Genomic DNA, 21,041 nt, shown 5'->3' on the forward strand with positions numbered 1-21,041 from the left:
GAAGGACTGAAGCACACTGCTGAGGGGAGCAGCGGGCGGCAGGGGAGGTCTGCACGCCATGTGGGACCCTCCTCTGGTGGCCGGGGAGCAGCCGGGGATCAAACCGGTGCCACAGAGGCCGCGGGCAACCTCGCAACCCAGCGCTCAACCGCCGCGCCACCCAGGAGGACTCCCTACTCTAATTTAAAGAGAAGGAAGAGTCATTCCTGGGCTACCATGGTGTCATAGGGGTTAAGTTTCAGCACAGTCATGCTATCACCTCTACTGCATGGGAGGCTGTGTTTAGATGTTTAGAAAGCTCACATAGGCAGGCTCTTCCTGGTGGCGCAGGGGATTAGGAAGCAACTTATGAAGCTGTCTGTGGCCACTGCAACATGAGTTCTATCCCCGGCCTGACAGGTAACTGTTCACGTGGTGTGGCAAGCCAAGGCTGGCTGGCTGCTCCCCTCAGCAGTGTTTCAGTTGATCTGCCTGTTCTGCCCCCCACTCTGTCTCTGTTGGGTCCTCTCACCCTGCCACACTTCTGGCCTGTGCCCTGGGTCTTGTATGCATAAATAAATAGAACTTTACAAAAAAAAAAGAGGGCCTCCCTGGTGGCGCAGGCAATTGAGCAGAGCGCTGTGAAGTTGTCCGCAGCCTCTGCAGCGCGGGCTTGATCCCAGCTGGCCACGGAGATACCCACATGGTGCGCCAGGCCTCTCCTGCCTCACCCCCTGCTCCCCTCAGCAGTGTATTTCAGTTAGGCTGCCTTTTCTGCTCTCCACTCTGTCTCTGGTGAATCCTCCTACCTTCCTGCACATCTGGCCTATACCCCAGTTCTTGTATGCATGAAAAAAGCTTAAAAAAAAAAAAAAGAAAAAAAGAGAAAGCTCACATAGGCAGCCCTCAGAAAGATGGACTTGAGAGTGGAAGCACCAGTGGTTGGGGGAAAGAAACAAATTAGCTAATGATTATAGTAACTCAACAAGAATTCATGGGATTCTGAAGGCAGTGGTAGTGGGAATGGAGAGGCAATGAGTTTGCGCTACTGAAAAGGCAAATCTAGTCCATATTGGGAAGTTATCAAATCAGGGTTCAGCCTGAGAAATAAAAATATTAAAAGGGATTTGTTAAGCGGACTCAATCTTTTCCAATGTGGGAGCTGGTTAAGCAGTTTTTCTAAGGCTGCTATCTTTAAGTCTGATGCTAGAACATTGGTCTAGCTAGACTGACCAGGGATAGGGCCAGGGTAGACATTCTATCTCTGATGGGGTGGCTTAGGGTAAGGGAAGCTGGATCTGTAGTGAAGGAGCTGATGGACACTCACAATTCCCCTCACAGCAATGCCTCAAAGCAAGCATTATAAAATCCAAGTCAGAAACACAGCTACCTACCATTAATGGGACTTACCATCTGTGAAGTGCTTTACACATATGATTTCCACAAAACCCCTGGAAGTTTGGCATTATTATCATTACATAAAGATGAAATTAGACAAGGAAGTAGGCTAAGAGACTCTAAAGACAGATAGCCAGTAAGTATCAGATCTAGGAATCAGGATTCTAACATTGACACCAACAACCTAGTAAGGTGAGAGAATTTGACTGAAATTGACTTGAGTCTATTTTCTTGACTTGACTATTTTCTCAACTCTCCCAAAGACAGTGTGCAGATAGTACTATACTGTTTATATTAAGGATATATTAACTCATTTCATACAAAGCATGCTATAGGGGTTTAGTACTTAATATTTTCAGGTACCGGTAGAAAGGGGCTGTGCCATACAGAGCTGCCAGACATAGCTGGAGTTTTAGTAAGGTTCTCAGGGATCACTGATAATCATGTAATAATAGGAATTAAATGGGAAATGTGTGAGAGGGAGAAGTTATGTAAAAATAGAAATAATGGAAATTTCTGTAGATTTAAGTCTTTTCAGGTCCCTAGCAAGCAGTATGCCTGAGAAATGCAATCTGGCCAGTCTAAATACTCTACATATTATATATAAATTTGACACAACAGTTTTAAAAAGATATTTAATTTTAAAAGTATTTATAATTATTTCACATCTAATAAACTGATATTAGTTTCAGGAACAAGCAGCTGTCTTGTTGTCAGTAGAGTCACTTCACAAAGTAACCCATTTCAATGAAGGTCTGGAGCTAACTGCGGTGCTGTCCAGTCCCATGAGGACAGGGGCTGGCGGCTCTCTTGGGCACTGTGAACTCCCCATCTGATTGGGGCCATTAAAGTAAATGTCCACTGTCTTCCATGCATGCCGTGATCTTGGCTTAGAGGTAGGCACAGAGTCGCTCCAGCTGCCCAGGATTCCCATTACTCAGGAATAGCAGTTCCTTTTTTCCTTCTTCTGTGTGAGCTACAATGGAGTCAAACAGATCACTGGCCATTATTTCCTACAGCATTGTTACCTATGTAATCTTCAGCAGAGGCTATTATCCAGATTATATTCGGCTTTAATTAGCATTCTCCCAGGGATCTCACTTTTAGATCATTTATCCCAATAGAAACTCTGTATTATTTTTCTATACATAATTTTCCATTTTGTCTCCACTCCCCCAATCCACCACCGACTCCTGCCCTCTGCCCAAGAATATTGTCTGGGCTTTAGGACTTTGTCAAATCTCCTGATCCCATTAGAAATCCCTCCTTTGCGCCTCCTGACCCAGGATGCTGCAGGTCCCGCGACTGCAATAACCTGTTGGCAACTGCGGTTAGCTCTTTGTTTCTAGTGATAAAACCACCTTATTTCCTCCCATACTCTCGCCCCCAGAGCGGAGGGAAAGGGGAAACTGGGCAATGGAATACTTTCATACACGTAGTGTAGCAAGCATTTGGTTTGGTCCTGGGGTGCCTCTCACACAGTGGCAGCTACTCTGTGGGTGTCCCAGAAGGTGAGTCTCCCAATTGAAATTTGCTGAATGGTGAATGAATGCAACAGTGAGAGGGTGGCAGCAATGACAGAACTGTTACATTTCAAAAAGGATAAACCCCTGGCGACTCTGCCCAGTAGCTGGCCTTGGGCTGGCCTCCTCTCTTAACGTGGGCGTGTTATTCTAGACTAATATAAGAATTTAAGGAGAGTGAGAGGGTTTTTTTTTTTTTTTTTTTTTTTTTTTTTTACATTTTCAAGGGACAGGTTTATTAGAAACAGGAAAGGAAAAGGAAAAAGATACATACCTATGCAGACAAAGGCGGGCAGGCTTGGGAGGAGAGGCGGAATTTTTTTGTAAGTTAAACCTTAACTAGCCACCCCCCACCATTCTGTACCATCTAATCAGGTGGAAAGACAAGATTAAGAGAAAAAAGATGAAATTCAAATTACAGGGCACTGCTGAAGAAAGAAGAGATCAAGGTTCTGATTCAGCGGGACTCTTTTGTGAGCACAAAGCCTTGATAGGCAAAACAATTAAACAACTGACCTTTCTCATGTTGAAGCCAATTGTTCTCCAAGTAATACTGAATACAACTTTCAAATTCCTTTGGGTTATAGTTGGAAACCAAGATGGGAATAAAGGGATCCAGGGCATCAAAACCTTCCTGAAGAAGAAAAGTATAAAAGACACAGAGTTTGTGAAATGACAAAGAGATCAGTTCTATTGAAGCACTTTAAACGCAAGGTCTTTGCTTTTCTTCTACTCAACCCTTCACTCTCTGGCTCCCCTGCCTTACATAGGGCTCCTCACATAGCAGGCTACTGTCACTCTGTATGGCCACAGACATTATGTTTCAAAAAGAGAGAATACCTGAGGGGGGATGCCACTTGTCTGTGTGTGTATGTATACACAAACACACATTTATATACTTCACAGTTCTAACTTCGACAACGGCTTTGACAATTCATATACTCAAAAACCATAAAATATCTATTAATGAGGATAGGGAGAAAGATCTTAAGCAGAACATAAACTGAAATGAATGAATCAATCAAGAGTGTATTTCAACTATAAAACACTGTTAAAAGAAATAGAAGAAGACACAAAGAAATGGAAAGACATCCCCTGCTCATGGATTGGAAGAATAAACATTATTAAAATGGCCATCCTTCCAAAAGCAATATACAGATTCAATGCTATTCCAATCAAAATTTCAATGTCATTCTTCAAAGAAATAGAACAATTATTGATGAAATTCATATGGAATCATAAAAAACCCCGAATAGCCAAAGCTCTCCTGAAAAAAAAAAAGAAGGGAATGGAGGCATCACACCCCCAGCCTTCAAACTATACTACAAAGCCATAATCATCAAAACTGCATGGTATTGGAACAAGAACAGACATACAGACCATTGGAATCGAATAGAAAATCCAGAAATAAACCCACAGATTTATGGTCAACTAATCTTTGACAAAGGAGCAAAGACTATGCATTGGAGCAAAGAAAGTTTGTTCAATAAATGGTGCTGGGAAAACTGGGTCGCTACATGCAAAAGAATGAAGCTTGACCACTACCTCACACCATACACAAAAATCAACTCAAAATGGATTAAAGAACTAGACATAAGACCTGAAACCATAAAATATATAGAAGGAAACATAGGCGAAACACTACGTGATTTGCACATCAAAGACATCTTTACAGACACATCACCCAAAGCAGTGATAGTAAAGGCAAAGATAAACAGCTGGGACTACATCAAATTAAAGAGCTTCTGCACAGCAAAAGAGACAATAACAAAAACAAAGAGAAACCCCACCAACTGGGAGAACATTTTTGCACCCAACACTAATGATAAAGGACTGATCACAAAAATCTGCAAAGAGCTGATGAGACTCAACAACAACAAAGAAAACAATCCAGTCAAAAAATGGGCAGAAGAGCTAAAAAGAAACTTCTCTGAAGAGGAAATGCAAATGGCCAACAGGCATATGAAAAAATGTTCAACATCACTTGTCATCAGGGAAATGCAAATCAAAACTACCATGAGATACCATCTCACACCAGTGAGAATGGCACATATTAAAAAAACTAGCAACAACAAATGTTGGCGAGGGTGTGGAGAAAAAGGAACTCTTCTGCACTGTTGGTGGGAGTGCAAACTGGTCCAACCACTATGGAGAGCTGTGTGGAGATTTCTGGACCTACTAAACATAGAGCTTCCATAGGATCCAGCAATTCCACTCCTAGGTATTTACCCAAAGGACACAGAAACATCAATTCCAAAGAACACCTGCACCCCTATGTTTATAGCAGCACTGTTTACAATAGCTAAGCTTTGGAAACAACCCAAATGCCCAAAAATAGATGACTGGATCAAGAAGATGTGGTACATATATACCATAGAATATTACTCAGCATTCAAAAAAGATAAACACATGCAATTTGCAGCAACATGGATGGCGCTGGAAGGGATCATGCTCAGCGAAATAAGCCAGAAAGAAAAAGAAAAATACCGGATGGTCTCACTCATAGCAGGAATCTAGAAAACTTAAATAAGGGACCAGGAAAATGAATAACTATAAGAAAGTGAAAATCAAAATCAACAAAAAACTATGAACCAGAGACACTTTTAGGGGGGCAGGGGCGGGAGGGGAGGGATTGGTGTCAGAATGGGGGGGCTGCAATTGTATGGGGAATATAAAAATAAAATTTATTATTTAAAAAAAAAAAAAGAAAAAAAAAAAGAAAAAAAAAAAAGAGTGTATTTCAACTACAACACTGAAGGGGAGGGGGAAACTAAGGCAAGCTAACTTCCGAACAGAGAATTTAAACGAAGGACCCTAAGGCTAAAGATAAAAACTATCTTAAACAAACACTGAGCTCTAGTTTAGTTTTTCATGGTCAAGGGCTAACAATTCTGAAACTACTTTTACTGTAATACAACACTGAATGGGGCTTCCCTGGTGGTACAAGGGGTTAAGATGCAACCTATGAGGCTATCCGCAGTCACTGCAGCAAGAGTGACATCCCCAGCCAGGGAGCAACCCACATGGCGTGGCAGACCTCTCCTGACTCGCCTGCTGCTCCCCTCAGCAGTGCCTTTCAGTCAGTCTGCCTGTTCTGTTCCCCACTCTGTCTCTGGTGAATCCTCTTACCCCCTGCACCTCTGGCCTGTACCCCAGTTCTTATATGCATAAAAAACCAAATCTTTACAAAAAAAAAATACAACACTGAATGGATCAGTAAATACAGTGTGGAAAAGGAGAGCAAACTATTGTTGATAATGAGGGCTTGACCTTGGAAAGGGGGAAGGATATAGTGAATGCTGTGATGCCAGCACAAATCAGTACTATTAGTACAAACTCATGGTTTCGTAATATTGAGAAGCAGACGTAGGTGTGTATAAACACACACATGGCCATGGTACATACACATACTCACATAGGTCTGTATATATGAATAACACATGTATCTATTTGCTAGTTCTGCCGGAGGGTCCAGAATTGAAACCCCAGGAGCACACTTGGGTCTTGGTTTCTAAATACCATTCTCCTCTAAAACCAACCAAGTCTCCTTACAGAAATGGCTGATTCCAGGACTAGGGCATGGAAGTACAAGTGTAGCCTGAACACATTTTTGTGATAAAATGTACAGAAGTGCTTAAAGAATGATGGGGGCATGTAAAAAGGACATAGAAGCCAGCTTGAAGGGGCTCCTACTGGCCAAATAGGAGGGAATTCAGCATCAAAATACTGTTTTGCAATTATAATAATTCATTTAGGGAAGAATCAGCAATGGATGCTAAAACGAGTATGGGGATATTTGAGGAATAAGAGGATAGTTACCTAGTTTCAAATTTTATCTCAACAAGATACTCATTTACTACAGAAGGAAAATAATAACTTTACTGAGGGAAAACCTCAGTAAGGTGAAGGATACCACCTTAAATAAGTGTTCAAAGTTAGCATCACTAGTAACAGGAGAGATTTCACAAGTGTCCTGATAAGATGCACTGAGAAGACACGCTACCACTTCTGACATCACATGTAATAAGAAGAAAACATCAGACAATCCCATAAGATAACCCATAACTGGCATGTACTCTTCAGAATTAGAAAGACAAACATTAAGACTGTAAAAGACAAAGTCTCAGGAGATATGCCACCTTGAAGAAAGAAGACATGACGACTGAATGCAAGGCATTATCCTGCACTTTCTTTTTCTCTAAAGGATATTGGGATAGCTGGCAAAGTAAGAACAAGTTCTACAGATTAGGCAAGAGCATCACACTGATGTTGATATCCTGATTTTGATAACTGTGCTGTGGTTACACATTAGACTGTGTTTAGTTTTAGGAAATACACATTATTTAAATATATGTAAAGAGGCATAATGTGGATTACTGTCGCCTAATTTAGAAACAAAGATGGAAAGAAAATAATAAAATAAATATTTTAGGAAATCAGGTGATATTATAAAGGAATACAATATTTCTCTAAGTCTCAAATTATGTAAAAATAAAAAAGGATGTCTCTTCAGACAGAATGTCTATCTAAGGGGAAGCCAACGTTGTAATGAGTTGACCTTTCCCAGCAGCTCCTGGGGCAGATAGGCATTCCGGGGCTTAAAGAGAGAACCAGTCTGGCTCAATGTTGACACAATGGCACCTCCATGCTGAAAAAAAGGAGAAAAAGGTGAATCAGAAAAAACTGGAAAAGAGAGTAAAATGTATTTCAACCATCTGTAGACTTTTCTTTGACATACAGTGTTCTGGCAGGTATTGGGAAGGAGTACAGTTAAATGGCAACTAAAATTAGAAAGACAAACACTAAGGTTATAAAAGACAAAGTCTCAGGAGATAATGCCACCTTGAAGAATGCTAAAAGAAGGCATGACAACTGAATGCAATGCATTATCCAACACTTTCTTTTTCTCTAAAGGATACTGGGATATTGGTTATTGGTTCTGGATTTTGGCTCTGACAATAAACTGTTACATGACCTTACTTTAATTAATCTTTTCCAAAGATCGTAAGTAGACATAAAAATTTGAAATACTGCAAAGTAAAATCCCACCAAAATTTAAATGAAACAGTTTTGAATAAGCATACTCTAGTCAATTTGAAAGATCAGAAACCATTTGAAAAACTTTAAGCTTGGTACAGTTAAGGGAATTAAATAAGATATAAAACTTTCTGTCCATAAAATTAGAAACTATAAAGTACCAGCAATGAAATAGTCAAATCTTTATAATGAAAATGTTTCTTTCTGAAATCTGTTACGTATCATATGCACTTACCCAATCATTTTTCAGCATTTTCCTCAGATTGTAAATAAGTGCTAATTCCTCTGGCGCAATCTACACAGTGGTTGTGAGAGAGGGAGGGGAGAGGAAAGAGGGAAAGAAAGGAAGGGGAGGAAGAGATCATTATTGTCCCACTGAGACAACTGAATGGACAACAACTAAAAAATCCTCAATTACTATATACTCATAGTTCCTGAAGATTCAGCCTCTGAAATAAGCCACACAGCACTGGCACCACCACTGCCACATGCCTGGAGATTAAAAACATGGAAAAAATACCCACTGCCTCAACCTCAAACCACCTCCTTGATGCTTCTGATCTTTCTTTTTTTTTTAAGATTTATTTATACAAGCAGTGGGTACAGTCAGAAGTGCAGGAGGGTGAGAGAATTCACCAGAGCCAGAGCAGGGAACAGAACAGGCAGACCAATGAAATACACTGCTGAGGGGAGCAGCGGGCTGCAGGAGAGGTCTGCGCGCCATGTGGGACCCTTGCCCAGAGGCCGGGGATTGAACCGGTGCTGCAGAGGCTGCAGGCAGCTTCGCAACCCAGCGCTCAACTGCTGCGCCACGGGGGAGGCCCACTTCTGATCTTCTGTGTTTGCAATACACAGCCTCATTTTGAGAAGAGAACAGAAAGAAAGAAATTGACAAAGAAATCATAGCTTCTGCTGTTATGCTCTTTTTAAAATTCTCAGTTCTGGGTGGATAGTGGAACCTGGCATCAAATTCTGATGCTATTTTCACTATACATCTTAATTCAAATACTCCTAGAGCAAGAAAATAGACAGTATAGTCTATAAGGTTATGTCCCGGTTGATGTATATGATGGTACCAAGAAATCAGAGAAAGTAGAAAAGAGAAACTCAGTTTTCCTACCAGGGTTTTATCTTCTCTTTTTAGTGTAGTCCTTCCCCAGAGAGCGTTGACGCCATCCACTGCCACCAGGAGGTGGAAAACACCCAAAGAAGTTTGCTTCTTTAGCTCTTTAAGCACAATCCCGACTGCATCTGTGGCACACTTCACTCGCGTTATGCCCTGTGGAGAAAGAGACAGTGGCTTCCAGTCCTAAAAGGCTTCTTTGTTCCTGACATAGTACATATTCAGTGTCTCTCTTAATACCTGTTCAACCACTTCTCCCAAGGGACTGCCCTTCTCTGTGCTTTCTCGCTTATTCCAGACGTACTTCTCTTGAACTTTTATCTAAAAACAAGCAAACAAAATAAAACAAAAAAGGAGCTACTTAGCTTAAGGATGAACCCATCCACAGATGAGAAGGTAGGAGGTTAAGGTTATTAGGAGTCAGTTTTATTTTTCAAGTCCTGTAAACTCACTATGGAAGTGAATGCTTTCTAGCCCATTTCTGCATGGAGTTTTATTTATTTATTTATTTTTTTTGTGGGACCCTTGCTGGTGCCCGGGGATCGAACTGGTGCTGCAGAGGCTGCGGGCAGTCTTGCAACCCAGCATTCAACCGCTGTGCCACCAGGGGAGGCCCTCTGCATGGAGTTTTAAAAGAACACATAAGGAATTCTGAGAGAAATGGTCCAATATGAGTCTTGCTATTGACATTTTTAACAAGATGCTAGGGGTGGTTCTGATTTATATCCAGAGTTGTAAACCCCTGGCCTACAGATCGTATCTAAGAACCATTACAGTAAAGAATTTTTTTACCAGTTCTGAAAAAGATCTGGAGAAAATTATGGACTCTGGAGGATTTGAGGCTATGACCTTGGAAAAGTCAATGAATCAATCTGGACTTTTACCACCCATGAAGGGAACAGCTTTAGAGCTGCCTCTTTACCTCACATGGATAAATGAGTTTCAAGTTGCGAGCTGACTGTGAGCACAAGGTATGAATGAAATACAAAAATAGTTACCCCAACCACAATATTAGTTCTCCATAGTCTACTCACACTGAAGACACAAAGAAGATAAAAATCTACTTAAAAACTGTCCAGCACCAAACTTCTGGAAATCTAGTCACCTGACTCAAGAAACGCTCATTTGCAGTTTTAAAATTTTTCAGCCAGGTCGAAGCCTCTAAAGGTTGATCAAAGCGCTGTTTGTTGTATGTGGACTGCAGAAGATCCCGGCAGTTTTTCACCCAAAGATGGGCTAAAAAAAGATACAAGAAATAAACCAGGTAGGATGTGATTGTATTCAACTCAAAATACTCTATGCCTATTTAAATAATGGGAAATGACTTTAATCTCCCATACTTATTTTTTTTAAGATTTATTTATGCATGTAAGAACTATGGTTCAGGCCAGAGGTGATTCAGCAGAGACAGTGGGGAGCAGAACAGGTGGACTGACTGAAATCCACTGCTGAGGGGAGCAGTGGGCGAGTCAGGAGAGGTCTGCTGTGCCATGTGATAGCTCACTGGCCAGGGATCGAACTTGTGCTGCAGTGGCTGCGGATTGCTCCATAGGTTGCATCTTAACCCCTTGCACCACCAGGAAAGCCCCATACATATTTTAAAGGTTTCTTTTTACTTTTTCCTCTGGTTCATCTTAAACATTATTATTACCATCAATACATAAGGCATACCAAGTGGGTTAAAGATAACCTTAGCTTCCTGGCAGTTTTTATTTTTTATTTCTTAAAGATTTATTTTATTTATTTATGCATATAAGAACTGGGGTACAGGCTAGAGGTATGGGGCTGAGAGGATTCATCAGAGATAGAATGCACTGCTGAGAACAGGCAAACTGACTGAAATACAATGCTGAGGGGAGCAGTGGGCAAGACAGGAGAGGTCTGCTGCACCATGTGGTCAGCTCCCTGACCGAGGACTGAACTCAGGCCATGGCAGTGGCTGAAGATAGCTTGATATTGTTGAGATTTAACCCCTGTGCCACCAGAGAAGCCCTTGAATTTCCTCTTTTTGATGAACCTTGCAACCTGCTCATCAGTAATATCAAGAAGAGATTATGATGAACTAGCTTAGACTACTGCATCTAGAGCAATAGCTTCTCCCTTAGCTCTTAGAGCCTGGTCAGCAAATTAAGGCTACAATGACACAAATTAAAGTCACAGTAACAGGATAACTGACCTCGATGTAGCAGAGACAGAAGGTTCTTGGGCCTCCCTGGTGGCACAAGGGGTTAAGTCTCAGCACTATGAAGCTATCTGCAGCCACTGCAGCATTTCGATCCCCAACAATCAATCTGCCTTTTCTATTCCCCACTATGTTTCTGGTAAATCCTCTCATCCCCCACGCCTGTGGCCTGTACCCCAGTTCTTATATGCATAAATCAATCTTCAAAAAAAAAATGTATGGGAGGGGCCTCTCTGGTAGTGCAAGGGGCTAATAAGTGTCAGTACTACGAAGCAATCCGCAGCTACCGCAGCATGAGTTCGTTCCCCGGTCAGGGAGCTAACCCACATGGCGCAGCAGACCTCTCCTGTCTTGCCTGCTGCTCCCCTCATCGGTGTATTTCCGTACATCTGCCTGCTCTGCTCCCCATTCTGTTTCTGGTGAATCCTTTCACCCCTGTACTTCTGGCCTATACCCCAGTTCTTGTATGCATAAATAAATAAAAATAAATCTTAAAAAAAAGATCGAAATTAGAAAAAAAGATAGAAGGTTCTTACCATCTGGAATATGCAATATCAGCCAGTTCTGTTTCGCACAGAAATGAATAATATGGCAAAGACTGAGGGTTTTTCCTGTTCCCTTCTCCCCATCTAAAGCATTTGTTAAAGAAAGTATCACCAGAAAGCATATTTCTATATCAACAAATAGTATTCTTGCATTTCTTCTTTTTCCAAATTTGATGAAGGAAAACATTGGCTCATGACCAGGCAGGCAGGCAGAAAAGGATACAGAGAACATAGCGTATAGCTGGATGGGCAAAATTGGTGTTTTTCAGGTAATGTAGTAGCTCTAAGGCTGGGTTCCTCACCATCAGGCATGCTTCACTGAATGTCTTTACCTAATGAAAAAGGGAAGGAGAGAGGGTGGCATATGGAGCTTCTATATAGTTCTTGGTATAGATACTATGCCTAATATAGCAACCAAAAGGACCAAGCCGCCATATTTTTCATTTATTCTATTAGCAGAGATTAGATTAACTTGAATTTGAAAATCAGTCCGTATATTTAATCTAAAAACTTAAATACATTATCCTACATCAAGTAACGTGATAGTCAGCTTTTGATTACTTCTGTTAAAAAAAGTACAGAGGGCCTCCTGGTGGCGCAAGGGGTTAAGACGCAACCTATGAAGCTATCTGCCACTGATGCACAAGTTCAATCTCTGGCCAGGGAGCTACCCACATGGTGCAGCGGACCTCTCCTGTCTTGCCTGCTGCTACCCTCAGCAGTGTATTTCAGTCAATATGCCTGTTCTGTTCCCCGCCCTATCTCTGGTGAATCTTCTCACCCCTCACACCAGTGGCCTGTATCCCAGTTCTTATATGCATAAATAAATAAATCTTTAAAAAAAAAAAAAAAGATACTGTATCAGTTAATTGAAATTCACAAATAATCCAGACAGATGACCTCATAATTAGCTCTTTATAACACTTAGAGTTGACGTTAATACTAAGAGCATTCAGATGCTTAACAGGGTATCTGATACATGGTAAGCATTGAATAAATATTAATTCTTTTAAATTTATTTTTAGCTAATTCTTATTATATAACCACCTAGACTTTCCTCTAGAAGTAGATACATGGCAGTGAGCAGTGACCAGCTGTATGATGGCTGAGGCCATACTTATTAACCAACAGCACACACTCTTACCAAAGAACTGAGACATAAAATTTATTCCCTTTTTGCCACCAGAGATACTTTAGTGAAAAAATTTGGGAAGCACTGATGTGTGAAAGTAATTTACAAATTAAGTATTTAATAATGCCTATTCATAAAAATAGCTAACAAACACTTTTTCCAAGTATATTAGATAAGGATTAAAATAGTGTTGGTATTTTTAAAAAGATCCCAACCAAACAACTGGATTGGAGAAAGAATACAGAAGGGCTAGTAGAATGTATGAGTAATTCCTGCTAATGCACTGGTGGTCAGGTCATTCCAAAAGTAATTTAACATGGTTAATTAAAGGCAGACCCCCACAGCCCTGAATGCACTGTAAGTGTCTTCACATAGTTTAAAGCGCAGTCACCTATGATTTCTTCTGGTTGTGTCCTATCTCAAACTGAGTAAAATTTTGACACCTTACTGGTTTCGCCTCTAATTTTCTGAAATAAAGTACATTAAAGAAATGACATCCTCTAGCTTCTAAATTAAAATTCACCTGCACAGTCAAGTTTGATATTTCATTGAGAAGGAATAATTTCTAAGATGATTATTCTGAAAATAATTCAGCAGGATTTAGTTAGAAGAACCAATTATGCCAATAAACTGTGCTTTCAGCTTATTATGAATTCTTTCAATGAATACCAAGTAACCCAAGATTACATACACTCTTTGGGCTAAAGCTATGACCACAAAACTACATTTTCTAAAAACCAACCCATGAGAATGAAAAAGAACTAGAAAGAACAATGATGCATCAAATCCGAATATCATTTCTGTGTGGCTCAGGAATATATTATGATTCTTTTTTTACAGCACATTAACCATATTATTATTTTAAAGCAAATATTAAATTCATCTTAAATAATTATTTGAATGCTAAGGTTTTTAGAAATCTGTTAGGTAACACAAGGAAAATAGTTGGATATTGTTTATTTGAAAATATTTTACCTGGCTCCATAAAGGATTTAAGGTGATTAAACTTAAATAAATTTAAGTAGGTGAACACTGGCCTAAAATAATAAGGGATTATTTTTTACAGAAGATAATCAATAGTTGAATTTATCTGCATTTTTTAGATTCAAATTTCATCTTTTAAAAGTCTTCTACTCATTTAATTCCACCCCTTGGCTGTCCACAGCTTGTTCTGGGCTCCTTCAATTCCCTTGCCTCTTTTGAGCACCTGCTTTTCGAAGCGAGTAGGAAGGCCATGGGGGAACACAGTCTTCAGATCCTGGAGGGGTATGCTGTAGTGCTGACCTTCATGCTGTTCTCCATGGTTGGCCTATGAAACAAAATGCAAACAGGTATAATGGGAGCACAAACAAAGTGACAGACTTTTGAAAAAGTGGAGAGGGTCGATTAGAACACATTGAGGAATCACTTATTTCTCTGAGAGGGAAAAGGTATCTTTCATTTCTTATCTTAGATTAAAAATGCTGGTTGCTGTGTTGAAATTCACAGTGTGCATATAAAGCTGGTGTTGACCTGAATGATGAAGCCAGTTGCTCAGCAACATAAACCCTAGATGTAGTGGTATCAGAAACAATTCTTGCCATCTGGATTCTTATGTGCTGTGTATAGAGGCTCCAGTCATGTGACAAGTTCATGTGCATGCTGCTGTTTCCATAGAAACCCCAGAGGAATTGGCAGATAAAGGGATTAAAATTACATGGAAAGCCGAAAGACACTTCAATGACTTCATTCATTTATTCTATTTCATTTTGTGTTTCGAAAGTAGGTGCATGCTAGAGACATAAATAAAACACACACTGCTGAGATACGGTTTTGGGTACTGAGAATATTTTTTTTCCTTCCATACTCAGAGCATATGTTAAAATGGGGATATGCAGAAGGTAGGGGTAGGGGCAAAAAACTGTTGGTTTCCTTACATTTAAGCACATACCGCATGACTAATTTCATTTATGAGAAATAGCAATAATGATGAGAAGGAGAAAAGAAATCAACATCTAGCCTAATAGGAACTAAAGTAGAAAATGCAATGCTGGATATTGTTAGAATCCTAGCTTCTGCTGCAAACTTCACTTTAAGTGCTGTTCTTACCAACAAATCAAGTTAGTTACTGTCCAGATACTAGGAAATCCATTTTGAAAGGTGGAAAATAATATCAGACTGGGTATTAGGAAAATTGGGTTTTGTACCCACTCTGCTAAGTGATCATGAACAAGAAAGTTGATTTCTTTACGATTCTGCACAAACCAAGGTTGATATACTGGCTGGCTACCTGTTTTTATAAATAAAATTTTACTAGAACGTAACTATACCCATTTGTTATGGCAAAGGTAAGTAACTGTGACAGGGATCATTTTGGCCCATAAACCTAAAATATGTACTATCTGGTCCTTTAAGGGAAAATATGCTGACCCATCTTAGTAAAATCAATACTAACTGCTAAATTTAACTTCTAAGGAACTGACTTAGTACTTACTATGTACCTACTGTGTACACAACAAATCCCTGGTATGAGATGAGTTCAATGGTTGGGACTGAATCAAAGTAGATGTGGACTGACCTGCCATAGTACTTTATGTCACAACAGTATCGGACAGGAATGGGAGAAGATCTGGGTTCAGATTGCTGTTTCGTGTGTACTATCTGTCTCACACTATGTAAACCTATTTAGCTGCTGTGGATGTCAGTTTTTCTAGATATATAAAATGACAGCAACGCAGGTGACAAGCCCTGAAAAAAACCCTTATGCATATTAGTACTCACCGGGTCATTTTCACTGGTTCGAGAAACAGCTCTGGAACTCTCAACTGGAATGTGGTTATCTAGGTGAGCAGCAAGGCTTTGGGGTGTCTGGATCCCCATATGCAAGAAATGTCCAGGGCCCAACTATAAAAGATATCAATTTCACATTTTGGAATTATCAGGCTTTTTATGCTTGCTACAGCACCAAGGTTTTAAGCCATGCCTACAGTAGGGAAAAATGTTACTAACAAACATCTACTTTTATGTAAAAGGGATCCATGTTATTATTTATAATTCTCTAAATCCTATGCTATTACTCACACTCTAAATCTGTTTCAGCTTGTGTTGCTATGTCAGGGCTTTGTTCCACATCGAAGTAAACAATTCCATTAGAGACTGCTCAGGAGCATAGCACAACCATTAACAAACCAAAACAGGAAACTTTTTTTAATGCTCTTACTCAGCGTGACAAATGGTGGCCAGTACTGGACAATTCTCAGATGTTTAGTTTAGAAATCACAGTCATCTCAGTTATTAAGGGATTAGTGCAATGTTATTTGAAAGGTAAGTAATTACACATTACACTCAATTTTTCTTGCTATCTGTGTCCTGGAATAAAGTATCTTTCACTAGGTCATATAATGAGGGAAACTGTAAAGCATCCAGCTCACTGAAAGGAAACCACTTTATGGACCAGTTTGGGAAGTAAATGAGGAAACTTCTGAACTGGGGAGAAGAGAAAGGATGAGATTTCAGGAGACAATCCTGAAGAAATGCTAACTAGAGAATCCCCCAACTGAGTGTAAGGATAAGAGGCCTTATATAGAAATGAAAAGATTTAATTACTAAGGAATGATGAGGGCAGAGGGAGAACAAGAATTTGAGAGATGGAGATACTAAAGGAGCTGCTGGATAAATCAACAGGTACTATGAAAGCTGCCTGTATTTATATTTAGTCTCACCAAGTAGCTTCATGAGTGCAGAAAATGTACCTCTCCTCACAACACTATACACTTTTACAAGACCTTAGACTCTCTAATTGGTGTTTTTACCTGTAAATCTTTGACTCTATCTTTCAGTCCACGAGATTTATCCCTCCAAATAATTGGTTAATCTTCAGTTAATTAAAAAGTTAGGATGGGTTGCTTCTAATGTCAAAGTAAGTCTGAGTTCGCAGCATGTTACTTACTCATGGCCCTGTGATGACTACCTCTCTCTGGTTTCATTTCTTTATGAGCTCTATTCCAGTCACATGACCATGCTAAAACATGTTGTTTATTTTTATGCCTCTGTATTTCTGCTCATTCTACTTCAATTTCCCTTTATTATTTTTTTTCTTCAATTTCCCTTTATACTTAAATCTTAACTTATTTAAGGCTCATCTCAAATATCATATCTTCTGTGAAGATTTGCCAGATACCACCAGTCAAAAGTAATTATCTTTCCTTCTCTGCTGACAGTACTTTTTTTTTTTTGAAGATTTATTTATGCATACGAGAGCTGGGGTACAGGCCAGAGGTGTGGGGGATGAGAGGACTCACCAGAGACAGAGAGGGGAACAGAACAGGCAGACTGAAATCTACTGCTGAGGGGAGCAGCAGGTGAGACAGGGGAGGTCTGCCGTGCCATGTGGGTTGCTCCCTGGCTGGCTGGGGATTGAACTTGTGCTGTAGGGGCTGCGGATTGCTTCGTAGTGTGGTGCTTAACCCCTGTGCCATCAGGGAGGCCCGCTCACAGTACTTTTATAGCACTGCATGACATTTTTACTGTGCTGTGAACTGCATTCATGGATTTTGGTGAGAAATACCTATTAGATGTTAGGCAATATAGTATTTTACACATATTAATTTTGAGGCAAGATCCTGAAAGATAAATAGAATACTACCATGCCTGTTTTATGATGGGTGTGATGAGTTTCAAGAAGTTAAGAAATTTTGCCAAACACAAGGATGGTTTAACATCCGAAAATCAATCAACGTTATCCAACACATCAACAAAAAGAAATATAAAAACCATATGATAATATCAATAGATGCTGAGAAAGCTTTCGACAAAGTGCAACACCCATTCATGATAAAAGCCCTTGAAATTCTGGGGATACAAGGAACATACCTCAACATCATAAAGGCCATCTATGACAAGCCAACAGCCAGTATCATTCTCAATGGTGAAAAGCTGAAAGCAATTCCATTAAGATCTGGAACAAGACAAGGATGTCCACTCTCACCATTGCTTTTCAATATAATACTGGAAGTCCTAGCCAGGGCAATAAGACAAGAGAAAGACATCCAAGGAATCCAAATAGGAAAAGAAGAAGTCAAACTATCACTATTTGCAGACGATATGATATTATACATAGAGAACCCCAAAAACTCCACAGAAAAGCTAATTCAACTCATCAATCAGTTCAGTAAAGTGGCAGGATACAAAATCAACACGCAAAAGTCAGTAGCCTTCCTATACACAAACAATAAATCTGAAGAAGAAGAAATCAAAAAGACCATCCCTTTTGTTATTGAAACAAAAAAAATCAAATATTTGGGAATAAATCTAACAAAAGAGGTAAAGGACCTATACAAAGAAAACTATAAAACACTGTTAAAAGAAATAGAAGAAGACACAAAGAAATGGAGAGACATCCCCTGCTCATGGATTGGAAGAATAAACATTATTAAAATGGCCATCCTTCCAAAAGCAATATACAGATTCAATGCTATTCCAATCAAAATTTCAATGTCATTCTTCAAAGAAATAGAACAATTATTGATGAAATTCATATGGAATCACAAAAAACCCCGAATAGCCAAAGCTCTCCTGAAAAAAAAAGAAGGGAATGGAGGCATCAGACTCCCAGACTTCAAACTATACTACAAAGCCATAATCATCAAAACTGCATGGTATTGGAACAAGAACAGACATACAGACCAATGGAATCGAATAGAAAATCCAGAAATAAACCCACAGATTTATGGTCAACTAATCTTTGACAAAGGAGCAAAGACTATGCATTGGAGCAAAGAAAGTTTGTTCAATAAATGGTGCTGGGAAAACTGGGTCGCTACATGCAAAAGAATGAAGCTTGACCACCACCTCACACCATACACAAAAATCAACTCAAAATGGATTAAAGAACTAGACATAAGACCTGAAACCATAAAATATATAGAAGGAAATATAGGCGAAACACTACGTGATTTGCACATCAAAGACATCTTTACAGACACATCACCCAAAGCAGTGATAGTGAAGGCAAAGATAAACAGTTGGGACTATATCAAATTAAAGAGCTTTTGCACAGCAAAAGAGACAATAACAAAAACAAAGAGAAACCCCACCAACTGGGAGAACATTTTTGCACCCAACACTAATGATAAAGGACTGATCACAAAAATCTGCAAAGAGCTGATGAGACTCAACAACAACAAAGAAAATAATCCAGTCAAAAAATGGGCAGAAGAGCTTAAAAGAAACTTCTCTGAAGAGGAAATGCAAATGGCCAACAGGCATATGAAAAAATGTTCAACATCACTTGTCATCAGGGAAATGCAAATCAAAACTACCATGAGATACCATCTCACACCAGTGAGAATGGCACATATTAAAAAAACTAGCAACAACAAATGTTGGCGAGGGTGTGGAGAAAAAGGAACTCTTCTGCACTGTTGGTGGGAGTGCAAACTGGTCCAACCACTGTGGAAAGCTGTGTGGAGATTTCTGGACCTACTAAACATAGAGCTACCATATGACCCAGCAATTCCACTCCTAGGTATTTACCCAAAGGACACAGAAACATCAATTCCAAAGAACACCTGCACCCCTATGTTTATAGCAGCACTGTTTACAATAGCTAAGCTTTGGAAACAACCCAAATGCCCAAAAATAGATGACTGGATCAAGAAGATGTGGTACATATATACCATGGAATATTACTCAGCATTCAAAAAAGATAAACACATGCAATTTGCTGCAACATGGATGGCGCTGGAAGGGATCATGCTCAGCGAAATAAGCCAAAAAGAAAAAGAAAAATACCGGATGGTCTCACTCATAGCAGGAATCTAGAAAACTTAAATAAGGGACCAGGAAAATGAATAACTATAAGAAAGTGAAAATCAAAATCAACAAAAAACTATGAACCAGAGACACTTTTAGGGGGGCGGGGGCGGGAGGGGAGGGATTGGGGTCAGAATGGGGGGCTGCAATTGTATGGGGAATATAACAATAAAATTTATAAAAAAAAAAAAAAAAAAAAAAAGAAATTTTGCCAAAAGACAGAAAGTTGCAGGTGGTGAAATCCAAGTTTGTTTGGTCCCCAAATCTATTCTTTTTTTTTTTTTTAAATAGAGGCATGTTTTACTTATTTATTTATTTATTTGTTTGTTTTGTTTATACATGCACTGGGTACAGTCAGAAGCGCGGGAGGGTGAGAGAATTCACCAGAGCCAGAGCGGGGAGCAGAGCAGGCAGAAGGACTGAAGTACACTGCTGAGGAGAGCAGCGAGCAGCAGGAGAGGTCTGCGCGCCATGCGGGACCCTCCTCCGGTGGCCGGGGAGCAGCCAGGGATTGAACCGGCGCCGCAGAGGCTGCGGGCAGCTTCGCAACCCAGGGCTCAACCGCTGCGCCACCGGGGAGGCCCATATTCTTTTTTATTATATCATGTTATACACAAATGTTTGTCTCCTGTCCTAGGTCACACACACTTGGAAAAGAAGGTATCACATTTTATTCATCTTTGTATCTCCTTCTTTGAGTATCTAACATACCACAAATACTTTGTACTAGTACCCTAGAAAAAAAATCTTTTGTTAGAGATGTATAATCGGGGAGTATGTACAGTTTCTAGTTTAGAAAGTAAACTGTACTACTGCATGCAAGTCAGTGAACTGCACACAGAAATCTCTGAACCAGAACTTGCATATTTAATATAAAGTAATAAGGTTGTTTTACCTTTGCCTGAGAATAGCAGACAGCAATGTTCATAAAATACCAAATACTCTACATTTCGCAGCCTTCCTTGTATAGATTTGGGTCATGCGAACTAGTTATGGCTATTGAACTGTGAATGGAAATAACTTGTGTTGATTCTAGTCAGAGCCAGTTAAGAGTAGCTACAATCTCTTTCTTTACATGCCATAGCAATCTTAAACTCTACAGGCTGAGATAGCATCCAAAGATAGTGAACCTCTGTCTATTCCCTCCCACAATTTGCCTAAAAACCATTTGGAAACCAACAGCAAGAACAAAATGCAACAGTTTCACTTACTGTGTTAAGCCAATGAGAATTCAGAGGCTGTTACCCCAGCATAGCAATCTGAATAATACACTCTAGTATGGATTTTATGCAATTTTCTCAATTCTATTGAGAGCATCATGCCTCTAAAA

The 21,041-nt window shown here is 39.8% G+C and overlaps 1 protein-coding gene across 2 annotated transcripts in view; it reads right to left on the reverse strand.

Annotated features, from left to right (window-relative positions):
- Positions 1–2,267: 2,267 nt before the first annotated feature.
- The window catches only part of DAP3 (death associated protein 3), a gene marked incomplete at its 3' end in the record, with an annotated part of 32,342 nt that continues 13,568 nt past the window's right edge, over positions 2,268–21,041 (reverse strand). For both annotated transcript variants that reach the window (XM_084243205.1, XM_084243206.1), the window contains exons 3-13: positions 15,680–15,802; positions 14,127–14,228; positions 12,011–12,119; positions 11,779–11,871; positions 10,166–10,296; positions 9,301–9,381; positions 9,058–9,216; positions 8,173–8,232; positions 7,459–7,548; positions 3,417–3,534; positions 2,268–2,353 (exon numbers count right to left, since the gene is read on the reverse strand). In XM_084243205.1, the coding sequence (XP_084099331.1) occupies positions 2,268–2,353; positions 3,417–3,534; positions 7,459–7,548; positions 8,173–8,232; positions 9,058–9,216; positions 9,301–9,381; positions 10,166–10,296; positions 11,779–11,871; positions 12,011–12,119; positions 14,127–14,228; positions 15,680–15,802 (1,152 nt within the window). The remainder of the gene's footprint in view (positions 2,354–3,416; positions 3,535–7,458; positions 7,549–8,172; positions 8,233–9,057; positions 9,217–9,300; positions 9,382–10,165; positions 10,297–11,778; positions 11,872–12,010; positions 12,120–14,126; positions 14,229–15,679; positions 15,803–21,041) is intronic.

This window comes from Talpa europaea (assembly GCF_964194135.1).
Source record: "Talpa europaea genome assembly, chromosome: 9".
NCBI classification, from domain to species: Eukaryota; Metazoa; Chordata; class Mammalia; order Eulipotyphla; family Talpidae; genus Talpa; species Talpa europaea.